The following is a 17,410-nucleotide window of genomic DNA, read 5'->3' on the forward strand; positions in this document are numbered from 1 at the left end:
CGGGGAGGGAGGCATGGTCCTCACCCCACCCTCCTGCCTCCCCAGAAGGGCCCGCCGCGGCTCCCTACGGATCTGAGTTCCCTTCCTGAGCGTGACCTGTTAGTGCAGCTTCAGTGCCAGCGGCTCCGTCGCCCTGGGCCAGGGACTGGGGTGAGGCCTTTTTTTTTTTTTTTTTTTTTTTTTTTAGTTTAAAAAGCTGAGTAAACTTTTTTTTAAAAAATTAGCCGAATTTTTATATGTATATATCTCCATATCCTTTGGCATATCTCTCTCTCCCTCTCTCCGTCTCTCTCTCTCTCTCTCTCTCTCTCTCTCTCTATATATATATATATATATATATATATATATATAGAGAGAGAGAGAGAGAGAGAGAGAGAGAGAGAGAGAGAGAGAGATCTGGGAGCAGAGACACAAGGGGAGGCATGTGACCGCAACCGGTTTAAAGCGACACATCTACAGGCCACGGAGGGCCAGCAACCACCAGAAGCCAGACAGAGGCCAGGAGCAGACGCTGCCTCAGTCCTCTGGACTCCAGACCCGAGAATGCATTTCCATCCTTTGAAGCCACCAGGGACCAGCTCTGAGGAGACCCGCTGGGCAGGGAATAAATGATCCAGTCTGCAGTGCTCTCCTCGCCACAGAGGATGCGGATGGGCTCTGAGCAACGCGGGGCTGAATTCCAGTCTCCCCTCAGCATCCTGACCGTCAGGGAACAAACAAAAACCAACATCAGTCAGCACTTCCAACGCAGGAGGGCAGGGACTCGCTTCAAGGGAACTGTTACAGGTTCCTGGAAAACCAGAGGCTTTCTGCCCTGCCGTTAGGAGGTGCCGGCAGAGCCAGCACAAGTGTGGGGCGGGGAGCATTTTGGACCTGGAACTGGAATTGTGATGCAACGTAACGCCTCTCCCACTCGGACTGCTCTCTCCTCAGTTGTTCTCGAAAGACTACAGCACCCAGCAAACCCTGAGCCACTTGTCTCGAACCCGCAGCTGCCACAGTTCAGCTGTGTCTGTGGGTATAGCCATGGTCTGGACATGCAAAGGATGGGAAGGCTCCCGGGATAAAGTTTAGGGTTGCGGCCTCTCACCCAGACTCAAGGCTGGGGTGAAGTTCACCGTGAGGAGCAGGAGGCTCAGTGGTTGGGTCGGTCCCTGGCCCCTCCATTCACTAGCTGCAGGGTGGGCAGGTCAGCTAGCCTCTGTGCTCTGAGAAGTGGAGATGATCCATTGTCGCCGGGATTAAGTGACTGACAGCTGGCAGAAAACAGGCCTCGCGCCGTTATAATTGGCGACAGGTGAGGGGAGGGGTGTTCTCATTACCTCATGGTCCATGCGGAGCCTCCATGGAAACCCTGTTCTCAGTCAGTGAATCACAAGGAGCCACATGCTCCCGAAGGCTTTTCATCCGGGGCTCACGCAGTCTTTGGTATGTGCAAAACAGTGATAAACACACACATCTTCATGGTATGTTATGTGGAGGGACCATCCACCTAGGTCCTCTAAAGCAGTGGTTCTCCACCTTCCTAATGCCTCGGCCCTTTAACACAGCTCCTCATGTTGTGGTGACCCCCAACCATAAAATTATTTTCGTTGCTACTTCATAACTGTAATGTAAATATCTGTGTTTTCCGATGGTCTTAGGCAACCCTGATTCATAACAGTAGCAACATTACAGTTATGAAGTAGCAACGAAAATAATTTTATGGCCAAGACCGGTTTGGCTCAGTGGATAGAGAGTCTGCCTGCGGACTGAAAGGTCCCGGGTTTGATTCCGGTCAAGGGCATGTACCTTGGTTGCGGGCACGTCCCCAGTAGGAGATGTGCAAGAGGCAGCTGATCGATGTTTCTCTCTCATCGATGTTTCTAACTCTGTCCCTCTCTCTTCCTCTCTGTAAAAAAATCAATAAAATATATTTAAAAAGAAAATAATTTTATGGTTGGGGGTCACCACAACATGAGGAGCTGTATTGAAAGGTCCCAGCATTAGAAGGTTGACAACCACTGCTCTAAAGTCCTTCCTAAGTCCTCTGATCCCTTACCTCCCTTGAACCACGTTTGCAACCCTGAAGACTCCTATCTGGCTGGAGACCTGCCCCTTTTTCAGCCAACGGGCAGTGTTCAACCAGGGACACAGAAACCGCAGGTGGGTCAGAGGCAGCTGCAAATTCACCTTCTCTCAATCCCAGTGTCCAGCTGCAATGGTCTCACAGGTGCCACCTGCAGTTCTTCAAGATGTAGTCTTCTGACAATAGCTTTGGGCACTCGTTACCCCTCCCTGCCCACCAGCAAGGTGAGGGCCATTGGTATGCCATTGCAGTGAAATTGCTCAACTAGCACATCAGTCAGTGCTGACAAACAACTAAACGCCTGTAACAAGGTCAATGTCCCTCACGGCCTGCTAACAAAGCCTCAGGTCAGGAGCCATGGAGACGGGGAGGGCATTTGGCAGCCTGTGGATTTTGGGAAAGGTCTGAGGGCATCATCAATCATTAACGTGTGAACTACAATTTGAGGTCCTAGTGCTGGCTCAGGGTTCTGTGCTGTGGTCCCCAGAATCTTGCAACAGCAGCTATCTGTGATCATGTTCTACATTTGATTTCCTGGGAGCAATTACTGGTTCTGGCCAGAGAGCCAGTTTCTCTCTCTAACCACTTTAAGGCAAAAGAAAATATTGTGTTGGAGCCTGTCCAGGGCCACACCTTAAAATTGCTCTGAAAATGAGAGCTGATTTCTGTAGGGACGATTTAAGAGATGTTGGCTGTTGATTTTGCTGCTGAGTCATAGGGCTGGGATCTTGGTGTTAAGCAGTCTGAAACGTCAGTTTATTGCTGGTGAAATCACAAACTCTGCTTGCAAAATTCATCTGGTGCTTTAGGAAACATTTTACAATTTCCTTGTGTTTTTTGTTTTGTTTTTGTTTTTTTGCTTAATTTAATCCTAAAGGTCTTGCTTATTAGTGGAAAATACCGTGCATTCATCTTTACTGGATGTCTTGGAAACCTAAGCCAGTAGCATCGGGAGATTTATTTTTTATTTTTTAATGCTAGGAATTAAGGAAGAAAGGCAGTTTTTGCCCTGACCAGAAGAAATAATTAAATCCAAATACATATTTGAATGTCTCTATGCAAGGCAATTGGGAAAATATGGATAAAGTCCCCAGGCCAGCGGCGGGGAGCCCAGCGCACAAGCGCCGGCGGGGGCACCAGGGCCCGGAGAGGGGGCGGGAGGACGCGGCTCCGAGGCCAGGGGCCCACCGCATCTCTGGGCCACGGGGTCTCCGACGCCCCGCTGCGGGGGGGGGGGGGGGTCGGCGGAGAGAAAGGGCAGGCCGCGAAGGTCGTCATCAAGGTCGAAGGCCCGACGTGCGGCGCCGGCGGGACGCTGCGTGCGTGCGGGACTCGGAGTACGTGCCGGATCCCGGGAGCCTCATGCCGGCCGGCACCACGCCCCTCCGCTGGGGTGTCCGCGCCCCGGGTCCGGGGGTCCCCACGGGGGGAGGGAGTAAACTGGGCGGGCCTCTCCGCACCCCCCCAGCCGCCGGGGAGCCAAGGCCCCCCCAGCCCTGCAGCGCCCCCTCCCCTCGCGGGTCGCCTCTCCCCCTCCCCCCGCAGCCCCAGGGGCCCGAGGCGCCCCCGTTTCCCGGAGGGGAGGGTCCGAGTGACAGCGCTCCGGGCCAATGGCGAGGCGAGGCGGCGCGGAAGGGGCGTGGGCGTGGGCGGGGCCTCGGGCGCCGGGCGGGAAGTCCCGGCCCGCGGCGCGGGGACGGGCTCAGTGCTCGCCGCGCCGCACATTGTGACTGAGCTCCCTCCTCCTCGGCGACGTCCCGGCCAGGTGAGGGCCCGCCGAGGCCGCCCGCAGGGTCCTGGGGGCTTCCGGTCCTTCGGACGCGGGGCCGGGGGATCGGCGAGGCGGGGCGGCCCGAGGCGGGAGCGCGGCGCCGCCGTCCCCGGAGGGAGCGCCCTGTGGTCGGGGCGGGACGAGGCCGCCAAACTGAGGTCGGGAGGCGGGCGCTCAGCCGCTCGGGACCGGGCGCTGGGAGCGGGAGGTTTGGGGCGATGCAGGCCTGGCCTTTCCTAAAATGGAGCGAGGGCCGGAGCGGGGGAGGCGGGCGCGGGGAGAGGCGGGCGCCGCTGCCCCTCCCTCCCTCCGCCGCCCGAGGGGCCGCGGCCCGCAGTTGGCGGCCGGGCGTCCATCCGCCGCGGCTGCGGGATGAGCGGCGCCTGATGTGACCCCGGAAGGGCCCACCCTGGGGCGGCCGCAGAGCCGTTGGGGAGCGGGAGGCCCTCCGGCCCGATGCCCCCGCCGCCCATCGCACGGCCGGAGGGTGTGGTTTGGGGAAGCCGCCGGCCCGCTGCTCCCTCCGCCCCGCGGCCTCCGCTGCGGCCGGCGGGGATGGCGGGGGCGGCGGGGACTGCGGGTTGAGCCGCCCCCGGGGCACATGGAGGCCGCGGCCACGCGGTCCGCTCCCGCTGCCCGGGTCCGGGGCCGGAGATGGAAAGCTGCGGGGACCCCTGCTGAGACCCATCTTCCTTCCTGCCTGTGCTCCCCGAACCGGAACGCCTTCCCCACAGCATTTAAGCACGAATTTTATTTTCACGTCATGAAATAAGTCGGTTCCTTTGTCTCCTATCCCTAAAATGAAGCGAAAAAATGAGCTCTCGCCCCCGGGTGCGGAGGCGAAGTGAAGATGTGCTCAAAAGTGCATCCAGACTAAAACCCACCCATAAACTAATTGCCTTTTTGTACGTGAGATAAAGAACCAGATTCCTTTCCGCCCGCTCATAAGTAAAGCCCCATTGTTACACAGAAGCGACTGAGGATCTAATTTTGAAACTTTAAAGAAAAAAGATGCCCTTTGCTGTTTCAGAGAACATTCCAGAGGGTATGGGAGGGCGCCGGCTCCATGATGGCTCCTGAGCACTCAGTTCCTCTGCCCACACCAGCCTCTTCCTTGGAGAGGTCAGCGGGAAAGGCCGCTGTCATGTTGATGGGTTTTTAAGGAGGGCCCCTCCCTGGAGTTCGCTGGTGTTCAAAGATGGAATCTTCCCTCTACTTAGAAACCATAACAGCTCATAATTACTTTTTAAATGGGGTAAAATGCCCTTTGAAAGCAATGCTAATTGGGTGTCATTATTGACGTGTCCTTATCTTGCTAAAGACCCAAGTCCTGTGAGTTTTGGAAGCCCAGAGGCTGGAGGACAAAGGTCACAGTGCAGAGGCCACGGGGCTCCCTGGTTATCTAATACCCACCAGTGGAGCGGCCTGCCGCTGCCTCCAGATTTCATTAATGAAATCTGGGCCAGGCTTCCAATCCAATATTTCACTACAAATCACATTTTCCTCCTCTCTCCACCCTCCCTTTCGTCCTAAATGGCTTTGCCTGTGACCTTCATGTCCCCTTGGTGCCTTCCCATGGGCAGTGCCAGCCCCATTGCTCCTGAATGGCAGTAACCAGTCTCCACCCTGATTACCATTCCCCTCTTCACATTCCCCCTCAGCACGGGAATCTCCTGCTGGCTTTGCTTTCCCGGCACACACCTCTTCAGCTTCCTTTGCTCACGGGCAAGGCCTGAGCCATTCCCACTGCTTCCCGCAGGCTTTCCCCTCCCAGTTTCTGGGCGGTCTGAATGCATCCCGTAGTCAGTCCAGGGCAGGTTCCTTCTGGTCTGGGAATCCTCAGAAGTGACCTTGAGTGAATGGTCCAGAGGCTGCATTGTGGCTCACCGTGTGCACTCTTCCACAGAAATTCACCATGTCTATCCTGAAGGTGCACGCCAGAGAGATCTTCGACTCCCGCGGGAACCCCACTGTTGAGGTGGATCTGTACACCGCAAAGGGTATGTGCCACCGTTTCTCTGCTTCCTTCCGCCACCCTCCGTTTTTGAAAACTTCCTTAAAGTGACAGGGTCTGAGGCAGGAAAGTCTCTTGCTGAAATAACACCTTTCTTGCTGCACATGCTGGGGTTGTGACTCCTGGCTGGGGATGGGGGGGTTGTAAGACAGGGGTCCTGGTCTTGCTGTGACCCTTGATCCTAAATAGGCCCATCAGTAGTTTGCTTCCAGGCTTGATGTGACCAAATAAGCAAATGGGAATAGACTATCAACTTGTTTCCAGAGTCACTCTAGCCAGGGATCGGGACAGGTTTTGGGGTGTTAGGCTGTTCCAAAGGCTCTAATTTACCCCTAGGAAGAGTTTGCTCACATGAAAAAATAGGATGGGGACTCTTTTTTTTTTTTCTTTCTTTCTTTCTTTTTTAATATATTTTATTGAGTTTTTACAAAGGAATAGAGAGGGATTGAAAGCTAGAAACATCGAAGAGAGAGAAGCATCGATCAGCTGTCTCTTGCACACCCCCTACCGGGGATGTGCCCACAACCAAGGTACATGCCCGTGACTGGAATCGAACCTGGGACCTTTCAGTCCGGAGGCAGACGCTCTATCCACTGAGCCAAACCAGTTTCGGCAGGATGGGGACTTTTAAAAGCTCCTCTGTAGCCAGCCTCTGTTACCTCCACCAATGTCAGCTCGCTTCTAAGTGGGCATGTGGGGAGGATGGAAGAGGAGGTTGGCCAGAACCGCTCAGTGTGCTGAGCACGTGAACACCTGCCAGTCAGAGCTGAGTCACCCGTGACTCACAGGCCTGCCGAGGAGCCTCCGGCCCTGCCCTTCCTGCCTGCCTCCTCGCCTCCGCCTTGTCCACGGAAAGAAGCCCTGAGTCCCGATGTCATTGGACAAAGTCCGCCTGTGTTCTGCCTCTGTTACCCTCTGGGAGGCGCTCTCAGAGAGGGGGTCCCTCTGAGCTGGGGCTTCGGGCACGTGCATGGGTGCTCCCAGGATGCCCAGGATTTCCTTGCATCTGACGGGGTTGGCTTGCTTAGTCAGCCGGTGGAACTTTCCACTTAGAAATTAATGGGCTTGAAAAAAAACAACATAAAAAGATCCAAGCCACTAGAAGAATGTTGGGAGTGGGGCCATATTCTATTAAAAATCTTTAAAATTTAAGTAAATGGAACTTTCCCTCTTGTGTGTTGTAACCCTTTTCAGATAAAACAGGAAGTAGATTTGTTAGCTTTTCATCACTTCTTCCTTCCTTAGAATGTGTTTTCTAGAGCAGTTTTACGTTCACAGCAGAATTGAGCAGAAGGTATAGCATTCCCATGTAGCCAACCAACTTCCCCCTCCCGAGTGGTCCATTACTTCCGGTCAAACCTGCCCTGACACTTGTCACCCCAAGTCCCTGGGTCAATTAAGGCCACTCCTGCTTTCGTCCCTTCACCTGATCCAGTACTTCATGGACAGAGGAGCCGGGCCCGTGTCGAGAACTTGTGTGTCCTGCTTCACAGTCATGGCAGCGACCAGCATATGAATAGACCATTTGATTGCAGTTCCCAGCTGATTTTTTTCTTTGTTCATTCGCCTTCACATCCCCACACACCCACCAGTTCTTTGCAGACCCCGACTGGGACATTGCCTTACACGTTCAAGAAGGTTGATGAGGCTGCCTGCCCGTGTGGTCAGATCTCCTCTGTACCGACCTTGACACTGTCTGTCCCAGGCTGTGCATTTTCCACTCCACAGTGCAGGCTTGGCTGGCTGGCTGGTTGCTGTATGTGCAGACGGTGGTTCTGGCTTGATTGTGTTCTGGTGTTAAACTCTGCACTTTGTTATCTGGGTTCCTCTTCCCCGGTCTCTCCTGTTTCCTGGTCTCCCGTTCTGCAGAGAACCCCAAGTAGCGCTACCGCTGCTGAAACTGGAACAGCCAGGCCATAGGCTTCCTCTGAAGCCAGTACTTCTAAGACTTGAAAGCTGGCCGGAACTCAAGGTTGTCCCAGGGTGACTTAGCAACAGGGCCTGGTGACTTAGCAACAGGGGCCGGAGCTGGACTGGCTGAAATACCTCGGAATGTCGCTGTTGATTATGAGTTGAAAGGATACATCGGAGACATTGGGCTAAATAAGATACGTTAAATTTACTCCCTGTTTTTAATTTTCAACTTTAACACAGCTGCTAGAAAATCCTGAATCCCCTAAGTGGCTCACGTGTTCTATTGGGCAGTGCTGCTGGCGGGCCCTTGGACCAGCTGTGGGCACAGCCATACGAGCTCCTTAGAGACCCAGACCCACGGCGCTGCGGGTGGCAGTCTGCACTGTTAGGTCCCCAGGGAATATGTGTGCGCGTTGCACTGTGAGAAGCTCTGCTCTGGAGCGTTTTCTTAGCCTGGAGAAACTCATCGGCTTTGCTGTAGGCTCTGCATTGCAGAACCATGCAGACTGCAAGGCAGGACAGTCTGAGTCCCAGCTCGGGGAAGGAAGTAACGGTGTTTCCTAATGACCCAGTCATCTGTGGTGGGGGCCTGGGTGCAGGCTGTAACTTTCTTAGCCATCACTGTCTTTTTCCCTCTCCCTCCCCACCCAGGTCTCTTCAGAGCTGCTGTGCCCAGTGGTGCCTCAACTGGTATCTACGAGGCTCTGGAGCTTCGGGACAATGACAAGACGCGCTATCTGGGAAAGGGTAAGAGTCCGCGCCGCAACCTGCCTCTAGCGTGGCTGCTCCTAGCCTCCTCCTATTTTAGAGAGAGGAAGGTGAGGGTGGGGGTGGAGAAACGTCAGTCAATTGCCTCCCATATACACCCTGACTGGGCATCGAACCTGTGACCCTCTAGTGTAGGGGTGTCGAACTCAATCAGAGAAGGGGCCAAAATCTAAAATCCAGCCTAAATCGCGGGCCGAATGGTTTACTGAACAGTCATAAACTGACAATGTCATAAACTGACAGCGGAGTGCAGTGATGACAGCGCGGTGCGGGCCACATTGCAAGGCCTGGCGGGCTGGATTTGGCCCGAGGGCCTTGTGTTTGACACATGTGCTCTAGTGCATAGGCTGACTCTCCAACCCTGAGCAACATTGGCCAGGCTGGGACACGCCTTACGATGCTATTTCTGTTGTGGCTTGTCTCCAGTCTGTAAAACTGGGTAGGCCAAGGAACCTCTGGGTAAGAAGACATGCTCATTAACTAACAAAAAGCCTTGCCCGTCTCCCTGGCGGGCCCTCAGGGTCTCCCAGACCATCCGCCCTCTGCAGGTCTAGGAAGGAAGTATCTGGAAGGTCTGGCTAACGGTGGCTGCAGGTCAGCGTGCAGCTTGATCTTTGATTGGTCCACAGCATCACTCGGCAGGGCTGGCCTGGGGGCTGTTCGCCGCTCTGTATAGAACCAAATGGGGGGGGCGCTCACCCCAGGGGGTGGAAATTGGTTCTTCCAGAGAGACGGGATCTTATAGAGACAAAATAAAATCTGCATTAGCCCATATGAAAGTCTAGGAGGCTGCGGGGGTGGGGGGCCTGGCCGTGGCGCTGTCGGCAGGCAGTGTTCTCAGCCTGTCCCTGGTCTGCAAAGGGCCCTCCCCCGGTTACCGTGGCTTGGGGCCCAGTCCGGTACTTGTCTGAACCAGACAGGGCTGTGCCTTGACTGTAATGAGGGTGAGCTCAGTCCCTGCAGCATTCTCCGCCTTGTTTCCTCTTTCCCTCACTGCCCTTCACCGCCTTTCTCTTCTGTTCTTTTCTCCTCTGTCCATCTCCACTGGTCAGGTGTCTCCAGACCCGTTAAGTATGTTAATGAGTTCCTGGCACCTGCCCTGTGCACGCAGGTAACGCATCGCACGCCCTTGGGTTTGGCAGCTGGTGTTTCCAGTGCATGGTCTTGCCAACTAACCGCCCCCCGGACACTGCGGTGTCTGCTCGGTGTGCGGCTCTAACCCCGGGTCTGAGGGGAGAGCGCTGAGCCTGGGCCGGAAAGGCCTTTGATTTCTCGGGAGAGAGAGATGGGATTTGAAGGAGGTGCCGTCCGAGGTCTCTGGTGGGCTTCGGACTAGCTGGGTTCGCAGCGCAGTTCTCAGCCATCTGCTCAAGCCTCTTCATTAATGTCAGTAATTTGATGTGATTGCTCCTTCTAGGTGTCTCCAAGGCTGTTGAGCACATCAATAAAACTATTGCGCCTGCCCTGGTTAGCAAGGTAGGCCTGCCTCCGTAACTAATGACTATGAATGCCATCAGAGCTCTCCCGGCCGCGGCTCCCGTAACCGAGGAGCGATTCTGAGCACGAAGAAGCCGGTCGGACTCCCTGTCAGCAGGAGAATAACTGCCTTTTTAACAATTCCCTGTGTGTCCACATCTAACAGTGCATGGAATGGGGGGCAGGGGGGTCCCTGGCTTACAGCCCTGACTTCCCTCCAACTACCTTGCCCTTTGGGGAGTTAACATCCAGGGGTGTTGGGTGTGGTGTCCATGGTGACTGACTGATTTTTCATGAGCTATGGAATTTTTTATTGTATTCCTACTGACTTAACAGTTGACTCTTGTTCAGTCTTGGGAGCTCAGTATGTAAACGTATTGAAAGTAGAGCTGCTGGTGGGGAAATAGGGCTGGGACCCAAACGCCTGACCACCTACTCAGCGGGTTTAGTTCTCCTCCAGAGCTCCTGGGCCCTCGCACGGGGATAGTTAAAGCCCCTGGCTGGAGAAGCTTCTCGCGCCAAACCCTCCACAGCCGCCTGGTCTGGTCCCGGGTGTGGCGCTGCCTCTTCCGAATCAGCCTGTGTGCTGGGGCTGATGTTGGCCTGGCCCTCATGGCACTCTGTAATTGGTCCTGTTTCGTTACTGCCCTGGCGGCGAACAGCCTGCTCTTTGTGCCCTTACCTGGCATGGCTGGCAGTGAGCGGCCTCTCCTGGGCAGCTTTCCCTCGGGGAGGGCATATGTCAGGCTACCTCGTGGTGAGGTAGCTTAAGTCACTGCTGACTTTTCCCACAGATGTCTCATCAAAAAGCAAAAGATGCCAAATTGTTAACATGGCGTGATGGAGTTACATGCAGTTTTATAGTAGAGCTTTCTAGAAGGAACTATAAATAAAATGATACATTGTTGTGATTCAATTAAAGTAATTTTTATTAGAAATTGACATGGAGCCAGTTTTCAGATACCAGTTTTATTACTTTATAATCTCACCAGAAGTATGCACCCTGATCCTTGATCAGCTGCTGAATTTCACCGTCGTGGCGAGTTGCCATGAGGCACCCTGAGGGGGGAGCTGCCTTTGAATGGCTCAGCTTAGCTGTTTGAACAGCGAGTTGCTCACTATTGCCTGGAAAGTCACACTGCGTGTGGTAATCGCACCTCACTTGGCATCACAAGTTGACTGTCGTGTGAAGTGTGACTCTGGGTTCCTCGAGCAGAATAACCTGTCCCACAAGGACCAGACCGTAGGTATTTCTGTGTTGGCTCCTCGGTGCTTGGAGAAATGCCTGGTGGTCTTAAAGCAAATGAAGGGCAGTTCAGTGTCCCGATTCCTCTGCAATGACAGGAAGTTTGTGCGGCTCCCCTGTGGCCTGCCAAACAAATACATAACAACTGATGTGGGCTCCGCACAGTCCACTCACATCGCTCCCACGAGGGTGCAAGGCCGTGCCCGTGGGGTGACCTCGCTTCCTCTCCCCGCAGAAGCTGAACGTCGTGGAGCAGGAGAAGATCGACAAGCTGATGATCGAGATGGACGGGACGGAGAACAAATGTGAGTGTCCCAGGGAGGGCGTGCGGTCCTTTGGGGAGAGGTTGGGTTACATGGTCCCTAACGGTGAACACAGCATTTGTGGTCCCTCCGAATTCCCTGCCTTGCCCTAGTCAGTCACAGCTTCAAGTGTCAGGAGCATAACCAGGTGACAGCAGCTTGTCTGAGCGTTTCTCAGAGAGGAGTCCTTTCTATGCAGGTCCATACATCAAAGGGGCTTTCTCTCAGGGGAAGAGGCAGGCAAGGCCCCCTGGGATGCAGTTTGCGTTTCTAACTTGAACTTGGGGAGGAACTAAGACAGACGAGAGGAAAAGATTCAGGATCAACTCAAGGTGCACTCCCAGGCAGAAAGTTAGTGAGTGAGAATCCCTCAATTTAACTCTGTTCTGTTCCAGCTAAATTCGGTGCCAACGCCATTCTGGGAGTGTCCCTGGCAGTCTGCAAGGCTGGGGCTGTTGAGAAGGGGGTGCCCCTGTACCGCCACATTGCCGACCTGGCTGGCAACTCCGAGGTCGTCCTGCCCGTTCCGGTGAGTGGCTTCTTTGGGAGTTGAGAGTGTTGGCTTTCTTGTGGGACCTAAGACCTCCACATCATGAACTTGTCCACCTGCGACTCCCAACATGGTGGTGCGAGCAGGCACTGGTATTGACAGCAGCAGGCAACCCTCCGGTGACTCAGTTTCCCTGTCCCCAAGTCTTTTATATTGACTAGAGGCCTGACGCATGAAATTCCTGCAAGGGGCTTGGCCCTCACAGCCCCGGCTTCATCCAGACAACCTTCCGGCCGGTCGTTCTGCTGTTCAGTCTAATTAGCACGTTAGCTCTTTATCATACAGAATTATATGGTATAGGGGGTGAAAATCGCACTTGCTGTGCTGTGAGCATTCTCTGAGGAATAGCGGTGCTAGAGGGGTGTGCACCTCTGATGGTGCCCATCGGGGTTACCAGGGTGACCGGGGAGTGGTCGGAGACACGTGGCCGCGCAGTTAGATGCGGGTGATGTGCCGTTGAGCAGCTTCTCCGGACTGAGCTGTCCTCTCTGCCTCCCAGGCTTTGAATGTCATCAATGGGGGTTCTCACGCCGGCAACAAGCTGGCCATGCAGGAGTTCATGATCCTCCCCGTCGGCGCCGCCAACTTCCGGGACGCCATGCGCATCGGGGCCGAGGTCTACCACAACCTGAAGAACGTCATCAAGGAGAAGTACGGGAAAGACGCCACCAACGTGGGGGACGAAGGTGGCTTTGCTCCCAACATCCTGGAGAATAAGGAAGGTGAGCCCTGGAGGGCCCATCTCACTGCCCCGTCTTGGCCACCCACCCCCCCGGCCGGTCTTCCACACCTGCCTCCAGGGAGCAGCTCCCGCCTGCCTTTGGCGAGCATCAGAGTGCAAAACTGCAGAGTTTGGGGAGGGATGTGGGAACTAGCACTTTATTAAAAAAAATAGCAGGAACTTTCTTATTAGTTGGACTTCTGAGTAGCCTGTGGTTTGTTTAAATTGGGCTTGTGGGGCAGAGAGCGGTTGATTCTCTGCGCTGTCTGGCAATGGCAAGAATTTAAAATCCCTGTATTCAAGGCGACGCCATCTGTTCAGGAATGTGATCGATAATACGCCGTTCCTTTAACTCCAGGATGCTCACAAGCTGTCTGAATCCTTAGGCACAGAATTTCGTGGGAATTGAGTGGAGGGTGCAGGGAGTCTTAGCACAAGAGGTCACACTGAGTGTTTTGGGAAGGAAAGGGGGGCTTGCGCTTCTTTGGTCACTTTCAAGGGCACCTGGTCTTCGTGTCAGCCCTGTAGAGGGATGGCCTCGGCCACTTGACGTAAGATGGCCCTTCCGTGGCTTAACCTAACCATCTGCTGGGGGTGTTTGCTGTGGAACAGAGGCCACATGTGTGTGTCAGTTTCCCTATGGGTGCTGCTGCCACGTGAGGCAGCCTGGGCCCGTACCCAGCCTCCCTCTGGGTCCCAGCCTCGCTCCGTTAAAGCCCGTGCCCCGGGACGGCTGGGCTCGCTGCCACTGTCACTGTCCTGTGGCCAGCACGGCGTTCCTGGCGCTAAGCTCGGGAGCAGCTGTCAGTAAGCACCTCTTTTCTGCTTTGGGATTGGGTTTCCACTCGGGGGTGCACTAGGGTGCTGACCACAGCAGAAAAAGGAAACCGGGATCCTTAAACTCTGGTTTTCCAGAGCCCCTCTCTGTGACGGCTCCATTGGCAGCTGGGATAGAAAACTTGACCTCTGGTTTCCAACCTGTGGCCGCCGTCTCTCCCCAGCCCTGGAGCTGCTGAAGAACGCCATCAGGAAAGCCGGCTACACCGACAAGGTGGTCATCGGCATGGACGTGGCTGCCTCCGAGTTCTTCAAGTCTGGCAAGTACGACCTGGACTTCAAGTCGCCCGACGACCCCAACCGGTACATCACCCACGACGAGCTGGCCAACCTGTACAAGTCCTTCATCAAGGACTACCCACGTGAGTGCTCCCGAGCCATTCCCTCCTGCGGCCGCTGCCACGCAGGGAGGCCAGCGCCAGTGAGAGCGGGTGGCGCCGGTTCCGATGGCACCGCGCAGAGGGCCTCGCGGTGCCCTGGGGCAGCAGCGGACTCGATGGCTCCAAGGCCGGTGTTTGCACAGCGGGGCTGCCTCCTGTCACTGTCCCAGGGGCCTCCTGAGCAAACACTGTCACTCCTGTGCGGGGAGAGCGTGGTGGGCAGGCTGGGCCGGCACTCTGGCCCTGTGCTCACCTGGCACGGTAAGTGCCAGTCGGTCTCCGGTGACTGACACTGAACTTCCCATCGGAAGACAACGGGCGGGCGCCTAACGTGTTAGTACACGGGACATGCAGGGGCTCTCGGGACCGTTTTATAAGAGGAACTGAGGCACAGCTGTCAGTACGTTGCCCAAGGGCACTCAGCGAATGGTGAGGTGAGATTTCAGACCAGAAAGGCTGCCGCTAAGTCCCTACGGGTAACCCCCTGCAGGTAACCACGGAGCTAGGTAACCTGGTCAGGGCAGAGCCCGGATGCAACCACCAAGTGCCCGATCACGTAGTCACAGCGGGTCCCAGGGCGGCCTTTCCAGGAGCGTGTGGGGAGGGCAATGTCCTCGAATGAGCCGGAGCCCTTCCTGCCCTGCAGGGGAGCAGGAGGGGGAGGCTGGGCTGCACTGCATGGCGGGGGGGAGGGGAGGCTGGGCCGCGGGCTGGGGGCTCACTGATGAGCGGCCCTCTCTCCTCAGTGGTGTCCATCGAAGACCCCTTCGACCAGGACGACTGGGAAGCGTGGCGCAAGTTCACGGCCAGCACAGAGATCCAGGTGGTGGGGGATGACCTCACCGTGACCAACCCGAAGCGCATCGCCAAGGCCGTGAGCGAGAAGTCGTGCAACTGCCTCCTGCTCAAAGTGAACCAGATCGGCTCCGTGACCGAGTCTATCCAGGCGTGAGTGTCCCCGAGCAGCCGCCCGCAGCAGGGTCCGCGCTTCTGAGAGCTCCGCCCCCTGCCTGGAGCTGTGCGGGGTTTCACGTTTGAACTCGGAGGGGCTTGTGAAGAAAGCACTGTCACCAAGGGGACGAGGGCATTAGGCAGCTGTAGCCTAATCCTGATCCACTACATGACCCCAGCCTTGTAATTTCATTTCACCCGAGAACGGCGGGAAGCCAAGTCCCGCTCCCCTCAGGAAGGCTGAACCCCGGTTTTCCGATGTGACTAGGGGGCTGATGAGGTCCGGGGTCGCGTGAGTGCAGAGGGCGAGGGCCATCATCTCCCCAGGCCGCCTGCTCTTGGGTCCTGACCCCTCTGGTGTCCTGCCAGGGGTGGTGAATCGTCCATCCAAGGGCCAGCGGCTCTGGTGGGAATGGAGTCAGCGGCATCTGGGTTGTTTCCTGGCTTCTAGGTGCAAGATGGCCCAGTCCAATGGGTGGGGTGTCATGGTGTCCCATCGCTCCGGGGAGACCGAAGACACCTTCATTGCCGACCTGGTGGTGGGGCTCTGCACTGGGCAGGTAAGGAGCTCCCTGGAGTGAAAGCTGGTTCTTCTTCCCTCTGAACTCACTCCCTGAGCACAGACTTGGGGGGAAGAGGGTGGTGAATGGGGTCCTGGAAGCCCCATTTTCGTGTGTGTGTGTGGGTGTGTGTGTAGGTCCCTTTTGTCCCGTTCTTCTGAGGGTCAGAGATCCTCCTTAAGAAATGGTTTTCTTGCCATAACACACTCCCCTTGCCCACAATGTCTCCCAAGACTCGATGCCCACTGTAAGCAAGTATGACCTGTGTTTTCTCCTCCCAGATCAAGACTGGTGCTCCCTGCCGATCTGAGCGCCTGGCCAAGTACAACCAGATCCTCAGGTAAAGAGGATGCGTGCCCTGAGTGTGGGTACTGCCCTCCACTAGGAGCCAGGCTCTGGGGCGGGTGCAGTCGGGGGGCCTGAGCAGGGTTAGACTAGAGCAGACGTGGGTGCGGAACCCAAGGTGCCTGGTAGCATTGCCCTGAAACAGGCCCTGGTCGGTACAGTGCTGCCATCTGCTGGTGGAAGAGGGAACATGCTCCCCGTTGCACATGGTGAATTATAAAAGCCTTAATGATTTTATAACTCCCCTCTACCTCAACCCTGGAAGATTTTAAGCACAAAAGAAACAGTGAGCAGAAAAATATATGCCCTTTCCTCATCACCCAGACTCGCCAGCTGTCACTATTCCTCCATGCTTGTCTCCACCCTGCTTGTGACTTGAATGCAAATTCCAAATGACTTAGAATTTCATGTACTTTAGTGTGCATCTTTTTCAGATCAGGGTGTTTTTTAGATAACCATCTATCGTTATAGTGCCCCAAATTAGTAGAAAGTCTATAACATCAGCACTATGTTTTCATCTGTTCAGTATCCGTGTCCTCACTAAGTTCCCTTACTTCCCCGTGCTGCTTGCTTGTTAGGGAAACTGGACTTGCCTTTCATTTTTAAAGACATGACAATTGAAGCATGGAGGGGATGGAGAGGAGGAGATGGGCTGCAGATGGATGACAGTCTGCCGAGCGGGTTGGGCGGACGGGAACTGAGTGTTCTGTTTTCACATCTCAGAGACACTCAGTTTTAGAGGATTCGAGAATAAGTTGTCTCGACTTCTCTGGGTGAGAAAACGTACTGAGTTGAGATTTGACTTCTGTTTCTCCCTCCCCCTCTGTCCATCTGCTTCCCAAGAATCGAGGAGGAGCTGGGCAGCAAGGCCAAGTTTGCCGGCAGGAACTTCAGAAACCCCCTGGCCAAGTAAGCTCTGGGCAGGCAGCCCGAGCCCCCGGTCACCACTCGGCTAATCAGACCCCTGCTCCTGACATCTGCACGGGCAGCCAGGGCCCCCGCCCGTACCTGTGGGGGCCTCTGCCTCTCCCCTCCCTGTGGTGTTCGCACTGCTTCTTAGAGCTGCCACAAAGCCAAGCCTGACATCGAACCCTGGTGGAAACCCTAGCCCTGTAGTCATGTGACTGGTCCAAATCATTGTTCTTCTCACCTCGCTTCTCAAGTGTCAGCCAAGTGCATCTGCATCGTAATCTCCGAGGTGTCCACAGGCGAGATCCCCAGCGGTTTTGTGTGCAAAATAAAGTCTTCGTGTCCTTAGGGATACTCGGTGTGTGTGTATAGATCTGTGAGTCTGTTCTTGCGTCGTGAGTGTTCACAGGGCATTGCCATAGGCCTGCAAGAGTTGAAGGCTGTGTTTTGTGGGGGGAAAGGACGAGTTTATTGACATCTGCCCCTTGAAGTTCAGTGTTTGATGTTTCCTCCCCTGATATAACTTGATCAGCCTATTGAGTTGTGTTTTAATATTTATTTGGGACGAGGCCCCTGGTGGACATCCTTATTCATTGCT

General features: G+C 55.2%; 1 protein-coding gene across 1 annotated transcript; it reads left to right on the plus strand.

The window, feature by feature from the left end:
- The first annotated feature begins 5,752 nt into the window (after positions 1-5,752).
- Positions 5,753-17,162, plus strand: ENO1 (enolase 1). The gene is made up of 11 exons (XM_084875796.1): positions 5,753-5,839; positions 8,419-8,514; positions 9,953-10,011; positions 11,493-11,562; positions 11,955-12,088; positions 12,609-12,831; positions 13,832-14,029; positions 14,794-14,995; positions 15,450-15,558; positions 15,840-15,898; positions 16,747-17,162. The coding sequence occupies exons 1-11, from the start codon at positions 5,755-5,757 to the stop codon at positions 16,814-16,816; spliced, it is 1,305 nt and encodes a 434-aa protein (XP_084731922.1). The 5' UTR covers positions 5,753-5,754; the 3' UTR covers positions 16,817-17,162.
- Positions 17,163-17,410: the final 248 nt, after the last annotated feature.

Source organism: Pipistrellus hanaki (genome assembly GCF_964339955.1).
Source record: "Pipistrellus hanaki genome assembly, chromosome: 2".
Lineage (NCBI taxonomy): Eukaryota > Metazoa > Chordata > Mammalia > Chiroptera > Vespertilionidae > Pipistrellus > Pipistrellus hanaki.